At 36.3% G+C, this 9515-nt stretch overlaps 1 protein-coding gene across 4 annotated transcripts in view; it reads left to right on the top strand.

Annotated features, from left to right (window-relative positions):
• The first annotated feature begins 352 nt into the window (after positions 1–352).
• LOC124802859 (DNA mismatch repair protein Mlh1) overlaps positions 353–9515 on the top strand; it is a 55130-nt gene continuing 45967 nt past the window's right edge. For 3 of the 4 annotated variants that reach the window (XM_047263893.1, XM_047263892.1, XM_047263895.1), the window contains exons 1-3: positions 353–530; positions 8207–8470; positions 8706–9005. In XM_047263893.1, coding sequence (XP_047119849.1) covers positions 418–530; positions 8207–8470; positions 8706–9005 — 677 coding nt within the window. In that variant the 5' untranslated portion in view covers positions 353–417. Of the gene's footprint in view, positions 531–7471; positions 7606–8206; positions 8471–8705; positions 9006–9515 lie in introns of those variants that run through there. The other variant, XM_047263894.1, reaches the window with a different exon arrangement.

Here is a 9515-nt window from a genome sequence, read left to right as displayed (position 1 = left end):
TTACATACCTTTATTTTAAGAGTATACTGTATTCTATGTTATTTTGACCTGTCTAGTAATATTTGTACAACCTGTGCTGTATGCTAAAACTGGACCAATAAATATAGAACAATACAGTATGACACTTATTCACCTTATCACCGGTTTTGTACGCAGTAGAACGTACATTACTCCCTTTCAACGGTACGAATAACTTCTTTCATTCGTTTCGACGAATCTCTTCACTTGAAATGTTTATCAGGTATGAAAAGTCACAAGCGCACACCACATCTGACCAGTGCTTCTGACTTCACTGTGCAAGTGCACGTTGTGCAGGGAGTACAAGAAGAAAGATATAAGGTGCGAACTTTGACAATAAACGATGCTAATGTTTTGATTCATTCAAAATAAGCGCGGAAAGAGCTTGCATGAGTTGTAATGGATCAGAATAGAAAAATAAAATGTCTTGATCCAGAAGTTGTGCTTAAAATTGCTGCAGGTGAAGTGGTACAACGACCTGTTTCAGCTGTCAAGGAATTGTTGGAAAACAGGTATTGATAAACTAAATCATGCGTGTATTAAGACGAACACTGTCTAATCAGTTAGTTTCTGTGTCGTTATTGATTGCATTTTTCAGTGACAGCAATAAATGTTGACATTACAGAACGTTTGGAGTTATGGAAAAGAGCGCAACTGATACAGTGATGTCATTGAAATGTTTTAATTCGTGGATAGCACACAAAATTAAGCACACTGTTTACGTATTAGTGGTTTTCTCATTTACTCGACATATATAGTTATTACACAGTGTCTCACTTCATTGAAAAAATCTATCTATATGTGTGGATTTATGTTTAAATAGTCTGTTAGAAGATTTTGAAACTGAGGATGGAATAGACATACTATGCCTGTCTGAACTTAATATAGTCACAATATAGAAACGGTAAACCCTATGGAGAGAGGAGAAATTGCCAAATGTATGTTTAAATCTACCATAGTATGAAAAATTTAGAGACCAAAAAAATTCCCATAGGGGAATGTATAGAAGCATGTGCGTGTGAGCTTAAACTACATAATTATACTTTTACAATTGTAGGTGTGTATAGACCACCCCATTGGAAAATATCCCTCTATGTTTGAAAAAATTGGATTCTTTGTTGTGCTATCTGTTAGACAGAGGGAAGAAAATTATTGTTTTTGGGGATTTCAGTGTAGATTTTCTGAAAGAGCCCAATAGAAAACTTGACCTCAAAATATTACTTGATTCTTTCAATTTGATGTCTGTTCTTGATTTTCCTACTTGTGTGGTAGAGAAAAGCAGCACACTGATACATAATGTTTTTATAGACCAAGATAAATTTAATCAGCTAACAACTGTTCCTGTTAAAATGGCCTGTCTGATCATGATGCACATCTAGTTACAGTATGTGACATAGCTCCATACAGTAATGCAGAACAATCCTCTAAATTAATGCGTTCAGTTAATGACTTAACAATTGCAGGTTTTAGGGAAAGCTTACAACAGTTAACTGGGATGAGCTGTACAGGGAAACTGATGCTAATTTAAAATTTAACCTAGTTCATTATATGTTTGTGAGTATATTCTAAAACCGTTTCTCTGAGAGAACAGTGAAACATAATTGTAAGAAGCCATCTAAAAAGCCGTGGCTTGTGAAAGGGATAAAAATATTTTGTATCATTTTGCTAGAAGGAGTAACGATTGAGAAATGATCAGACATTATAAAAACTACTGCACTGTATTAAGAAAAGCTATTAAAAAGTCCGGAAGTATGTGCATCATGTCTGAGATAGCACTTCTGATGATAAAGTTAAAACAATTTGGATATTGTTAAAAGGGAAACCGGGCAATTGAGAGCACAGGAAAACCGTTTTTCTATCAAACTCGTGAAGAGTTTGTTAACCAAAAGTCAGAAGTAGAAAATATTTTGAATAATCATTTTTTAAGTGTGCTAGAGAAAATAGGATCCCGCTGTTCATTAGAAAATGCAAGGTTGTATGTGTATGAGGCAATATCTAAGCAATTTGATAAAACTGAAATTCAGCGCACCACTATTATGGAAATTAGGGATGTAATAAATTCACTCAAAAGTAAAAGTTCACATGGAATTGATGGCATTTTCAACAAGTACGAAAAGCATGTTCCCAACACATAAATAAGTTTTCAGCCATATATGTTGCAGCTCACTGAAGTGGAGCATTTTTCTAGATAGACTGAAATATACTATTGTTAAACCACTGCCTAAAGAAAGGAATAGGTCTGTTGCTAACAACTACTGGTCAATCTCATTTCTGATACATGTTTATCCAAAGTTCTTGAAAAAGTAACGTACTCAAGAGGAGCTTCAGATATTTCCAAAAATGAAGTACTAACAGAATGTCAATTTGGTTTTCAGAAAGGCTTTTCAAGAGGAAATACTATATATGAATTCACTGATCAAATATTAAATGCTCTCAATAACCGAACATCACCGATTGAGATATTGTGTGGTCTCTGAAAGGCTTTTGACTGTGTGAATCATGAAATTCTTCTAGATAAGCTTAACTATTGTGGTGTGAGTGGGACAGTGCACAGATGGTTCAATTCATATTTAACTAGAAGAATTCATCAGGTTGAAATTAACAGTACAGATAGTGTGCAAAAATCAGCAGATTCCTCTAACTGGGGAGATATGAAGAATGTTGTCTCAGAGAGTTCAGTCTTGGGCCTCTTATTGTTCTTAATATACACTGAAATGCCAAAGAAACGGGTATAGGCATGCTTATTCAAATACAGAGATATGTAAACAGGCAGAATACGGTGCTGCGGTCAGCAATGTCTATATAAGACAAGAAGTGTCTGGTGCTGTTGTTAGATCAGTTACTACTGCTACAATGGCAGGTTATCAAAATTTAAGTGAGTTTGAATGTGGTGTTATACTCAGTGCACGAGCGATGGGACACAGCACAGAGGTAGCGATAAAGTGAGGATTTTCCCGTATGACCATTTCATGACTGTATCGTGTATATCAGGAATCTGGCAGAACATCAGATCTCCGACATCACTGCAGCCTGAGAAAGATCCTGCAAGAGTGGGACCAACGACGATTGAAGAGAATCATTCAACATGACAGAAGTGCAACCCTTCTGCAAATTGCTGCATATTTCAGTGCTGGGCCATCAACAACTGTCAGTGTCCAGATCATTCAACGAAACATCATCGATATGGGCTTTTGGAGCCGAAGACCCACTCGTGTACCCTTGATGACTGCACAACACAAAGCTTTACACCTCGCCTCTGCCTGTTGACTCTGACATTGGACTGTTGATGACTGGAAACATATTGTCTGGTTGGACGTGTCGCGTTTCAGATTCTATCGAGTGGATGGATGAGTATAGGTATGGAGACAGCCTCATGAATCTATGAACCCTGCATGTCAGCAGTGGACTGTTCAAGCTGGTGGAGCCTCTGTAATGACATGAGGTGTGTGCAGTTGGAGTGATATGGGCCCCCTGATACGTCTAGGTACGACAATGACAGTTGACATGTACATAAGCATCCGGTCTGATCGCCTGCATCCATTCATGTCCATTATGCATTCTGATGGACTGGGGCAATTCCAGCAGACAATGTGACACCCCAGACATCCAGAATTGGTACAGAGTGGCCCCAGGAACACTCTTCTAAGTTTAAACACTTCCCTGGCCACCAAACTTCCCAGACATGAACATTATTGAGCATATCTGGGATGCCTTGCGACGTGCTGTTCAGAAGAGATCTCCACCTTTTCATACTCTTACAGCTTTATGGATAGCCTTCCAGAATTCAGCTAAGGAAATTGTAAACAGTGTCTTTCAGAAAATTATGAAGTGGTTCTCTGCAAATGGAAATTCTGAGAAAACACAGTATACACAATTCTGTACAGTAAATAGCGTAACACCATTGATAAATATAGACTTTGAATAGAAGTCTGTTGGTAAATCAGAATATTCAAAATTGATGAGAAATTGAATTGGAAGAAACATATTGATGATCTTCTGAAATGGTTAGCTTCAGCTACTTACGCTATTAGGGTTATTGCGAATTTTGGTGATAAATATTTCATTAAATTAGCCTACTACGGTGTCGTAGCAGGCGGAGAGGTGATACTCCGACGTGGCGTGTCCCAGGTGGCGGATAGGGGGGTGCTCACCGGTTTACCGGCGGACTTGAGCGAAATAAAATAGCTCTCGCGGACCAAACACTAAACAACCTCTACGGCTAACAACCGTAGTTGTAACTCGGAGCTTGCTCCACACAAGGTTGACTACCTTTGAAAGTCAAACATGGAAGGAAATCTTTCAAGGAATAATCCACCGCTTGGCAATAACCAAGGAAGACTGCACTCGGATACGGTGGGCAGTCACCTGAAAGATTACTTGGATGAGTCGGAGCATCTGAAAATACCCAAAACGGACAGATGACCAAAACTCAAGACAGGACAAATAAACTACATTGCGACACACAATATAAATTCCCTCATACAACCAGGCAAACTCAAAATTCTGACGGATGAAATGGATCGCAAGGGGATTCTCATAACCGGACTTCAAGAAATGAGAAATACTGATCAGGAGCCGATAGAATCACAAGGATATAGGATTTATAAGGGAATACCAGGGAAAAGAGTCATGAAACAGTGTCCACAATTTGGAACAGGATTCGTGGTGAGTCTGAAAATAATAGAGTCCATAATAGAATTTAAAGCACAATCTCCCAGGCTCTCAACATTAACTCTAAAAGCTGCAAATAAAATATACACAATAATAAATGCCCATGCCCAGACAAATGATAAAAATAATAAAAAAGAACACAGAAAAGAGGTAGAAAAATTTTGGGAGCTCTTAGATCAAACGACGAATAACATTAATAAAAATCACATCAAAATTTTGATTGGAGACTTCAATGCCCAGTTAGGAAGGGAAAAGAGATATAGAGACATAATAGGGAAATGGACAGCACAAAGAAGAACAAACAAAAATGGCATAAGACTAGTGGAATTTTGCAGAAACCATGACATGATCTCAAAGTCGACGTATTTTAAGAGAAGACCAAGTAAACTAAAAACTTGGAAACATCCAGACTGGAAAAAAGGAGAATGGCAACTGGACCATGTCTGCATGGATAAGAATTACCACAAGGAAATTTACAATGTGAAAGTACTGAGAGGGACAGATACCGGATCAGATCATTACATGATAAAAATTAAATTAACCCCATTAGCAAAGAAAAAATCCCACCAGAAGAAGAAGAAGAAGAGAACCTATGACCCTCATAAACTGATACAAAATGGGGATTATGAAGCACAAACCAGGGATATAAAAATAACAGATGATCTGGAAGAAATAATTCCCAAATTGAAACAAATAGCTGAACAAGTTGCCCCTATAAATCCAAGGAAAAAACACCAGTGGTGGAACGATGAAGTGATGAAGCAGTGTTGGATCGACACCAAGCCTGGTTAAGGCATCAAAATGAAAAAAACAGAAAAATCATATTTGGAACTCACAAAACAAAGGAATACAACACAAAAAATAATAAGGAGAGTTAAACGTCAGTACCAAAAAGATATACTTCTAATGGTAGAAACAAATAGTGAAAAAACAAACTCAAGAGACTATTACAAAATATTTGGCAGACAATTACAAAGATATGACCCTCCAACATTAATGTTAAAAGATAAAGATAATAACCTAGCCCATAGCAATAGTAAAAATACAGAAATTCTAGCAGAAACATTTAACAAGTTACTAAATTGTGAAGATCCCCCAGAACTTCTTCAGATAAACACAGAAACCCCAATTAAAACACCAGCAGAAAATATAAATCCACCTACAATTAATGAGGTCTACAGAGCTTTGAAAGAACTCAAAAACTACAAAGCAAGTGGAGAAGATCGAACGTTTGCTGAACTTTGGATATATGCAGCAGAACCAGTAAAGATAGCATTACACCAATGCATAGTAAAAATCTGGAATGAAGAGAAATTACCAGAAAATTGGACTACTGCTATAATACATCCATTACATAAGAAAGGAGAAAAATCAAATCCAGACAACTATAGAGGAATTTCCCTTTTGGACTGCACGTATAAGATCATGTCAAGAATACTATACAACCACTGTAAAGATCAGTTAGAACTGGAACTGGGAGAGTATCAAGGAGGATTTAGATCCTGGAGAAGCTGCCCAGAACAGATGATCACCTTGAAGTTAGTTATGGATGTCTACAAAAGAAGGCAAAAACAACTAGTCATAACCTTTGTAGATTTCAAAAAGGCGTATGATTGCATCCATAGATCTTCAATGATGAAAATATTAAGGAATTTTGGACTTCATCCTAAATTAATAAAAATGATACAGTTAACCTTAACAAACACCAAATCCAAAGTAAAATTTAGAGGAGAAATATCTGAACCATTTACGATTAAAACAGGGTTGAGACAGGGAGATTGTTTATCACCATTGCTATTCAATTGTGCTCTTGAATATGTAATGAGAGAATGGTACAAGGAAAATCCTATGAATATTAAAATTGGAACTAAGAAAGATAAAATAAACCTAAATTGCTTGGGATTTGCTGATGACCTAGCATTACTAGCTAATAATATTCAGGAAGCCACGAAACAAATAACAAGCTTACAAAATATAGCACAAAAATTAGGACTCCAGATATCATTTGAAAAGACTGAAATAATGGTAATGGATCCACTTGTAATAGATCACATCACAGTGAACAATAGGGAAATTAAAATAGTGAAACAATTTAAATACCTGGGTGAAATTATAACACATAAATTGGCCGAGAAACCTGCATGGCGAGCAAGAACTAATAAAATGATAAAAGCTCAAAAACTAACATGGTCTACGTACAATAAGAAATGTCTATCAATTAAAACAAAATTAAAACATTACAAGACGGTGGTTCAACCAGAGGTTACATACGGAAGTGAAACTCTTTTTAAAGTCACTCAGAAAAACAGAATTGACAAAATTTTAAAAGTAGAGAGAAGAATTGCTAGAACATGCATAAATAAGAAATATCAAAAAGCTGGGCAATGGCGGATAGTTCCAAATGAAGTGGTATACAGAGAACTGGAGCCCATCACTGATACTATACGAAAGAAAAGGATCTCTTTTTGTGGTCACATTCTGAGGACAACAGAAACCAGATTATCAAGGAAAATTATTGAGAAACTCTGGAATTTGAAACAACAAGGAGGATGGCTTAAGGAAATAAGAGAGGGTATGGAAGAACTGGAAATAACTCTGGGTGATTTGCAGAACAAAACGCCAAATTTAAAGAAGTTGAGGGACACAGAAATAAGATTTAAACCAAAAATTGACAAACGACATACAATGAAAAGGGTATTTACAGATAAGGAACGACGAAAAGCATCGGAACGAATGAAGAGATACTGGGTCACTCGGAAGGGGAAAATACCAAAGAAGAGGACCAGAAATGATTGACTGAAGTGGTCCAATGAGGCCGTAAAAGCAGAAGAAGAAGAAGAAATTAGCCTACTGTGCCTATTTTCATTCACTGCTTTGATATGGCACCATATTTTGGGATAATTAATCAATAAGAGAGTAAGTATTCATTGTAAATTTGTAATCAGAATAATACCTGGAGCCCATTCAAGAGCACCTTGCAGCCATTTATTTAAGAAACTCGGGACATTCACAATACCTCTGCAATACATGCATTCACTTATGAAATTTGTTATTAATGACCCATCTCATCTCAAAAATAATAGCGAAATGTGTAGCTACAACACTAGAAGGAAGGATGATCTTCACTATTCTGGGTTAAATCTTACTTTGACACAGAAAGGGATGAATTATGCTGCCACAAAAATCTTTGGTCATTTGCCAAATAGCATTAAAAGTCTAGCAGATAGCTGAACAACATTTAAAAACAAATTAAAAGAATCTCTAAATGACAGCTCCTTGTTTTCAGTAGATGAATTTTTAGGTATGGAATAATAAAAAAATTGTATTGTATATGAAAACTTATGTTAAACTGACACTTTCCACATCATTAGAATATGTCATATTCTCGATCTACAAAGCAGATGGTAACGTAATGCAACTGCCACAAAATTAATGCACCACCTTCCTAAAGTTGAATGTTTCCAAATTATAAAGCTGTTATTTTTACTGTCAATTTATGAATGTTTTCTTTTTGTAGTGTCGATGCAGGAGCACAAACAATAAAAATACATGTGAGAGAAGGTGGTTTGAAGCGAATTCTTGTTATTGATGATGGTTGTGGAATACAAAAGAATGACTTAGACTTGGTATGCAAACGATTTGCTACAAGCAAACTGAAAAAATTCGATGATCTTCAGAGTATTGCTACGCATGGGTTCAGAGGAGAAGCTTTAGCTAGTATGAGCCAAGTTGCTCGTGTATCTATAATATCCAAAACAAAAGATTTACCTTATGGGCACAAGTAAGAAATATTGTCACCTATTTTAATTTAATTTAATTTGCTGTCTTCATTCTAAAATTTAGATGTGTGACTAATAATATATTAAGTGCAAAGAATTTATTGGGTCTTTCTACATCTTGTAAGTATGTTAGTAAAGTTAGCAATGAGAAAAGCATTTTGCACATATCTAATCACTGTTTCTTCACTTATGTCACTGACATAGTTAACACACTTCCTGATTCTTGATGTGTTTCAGAGCAGTGTATGAAAATGGTGTGCTAAAATCGCCACCATTACCACTTGGTATGCCTAATGGAACTCAAGTTACTATTGATGACTTGTTTTACAATGATCGAAACAGACTTAAAATGTTTGCTGGTACTCATTCAGCTGAATATCAGAAGATTGTCAGAGTGGTCACTCGTTACGCTGTACATTACTCAGGAATAGGAATCACACTGAAAAGATTGGATGATGGTGATGTTGCTGTGAAAACAGCTCCAGGAACTGATATTAAGGATAACATAAAAGCTCTGTTTGGACTTTCAATTGCCAGGTAAAGATATGTTTTAGATAGGTCTGTACCCTCAGTTTTTACACGAATTCGGAGTAAGGTGTTTTGACTGCTTGAATAAATGAAATATATGCTCACCGTTTATTTTGGTGTTTGACCTCCCTAGTTTCAAATATGGGAGTGGGAAGAATAAGGGCCAGTAACTTTTTTGTGTCAGATCTCTGCCAGCTTTTTCCTTTAACTATACTGTACACAATAGCATTTTAGTATCTATTGCTGGATGCCATTCTTCTTCTCCCTGACATGTAATTTGTAGCAATAACTTCGATTACTCAGGTATTATTATTGAACATGTCCACTTATAAGGCAGTTTCAGTTTGCATTACATAAATATGTCAATATATTTTAGCAATGTGCGCCACTTAGACATTTGTAATACTTGCTGCAAACACAAACTTCGAAACAGTCTGTTGAGTGATCTGCTGTATGTAATAACTTGCTGCTACAGTATCTCGATACAATGCCTTCTGCCCATCTTTAGATGTAGACTGG

The sequence above is a fragment of the Schistocerca piceifrons genome, chromosome 6 (genome assembly GCF_021461385.2).
Source record: "Schistocerca piceifrons isolate TAMUIC-IGC-003096 chromosome 6, iqSchPice1.1, whole genome shotgun sequence".
In the NCBI taxonomy this organism is placed as follows: Eukaryota; Metazoa; Arthropoda; class Insecta; order Orthoptera; family Acrididae; genus Schistocerca; species Schistocerca piceifrons.
Note: the sequence above shows the minus strand (reverse complement) of the source record. Positions and strands in the feature narration are given on the sequence as shown.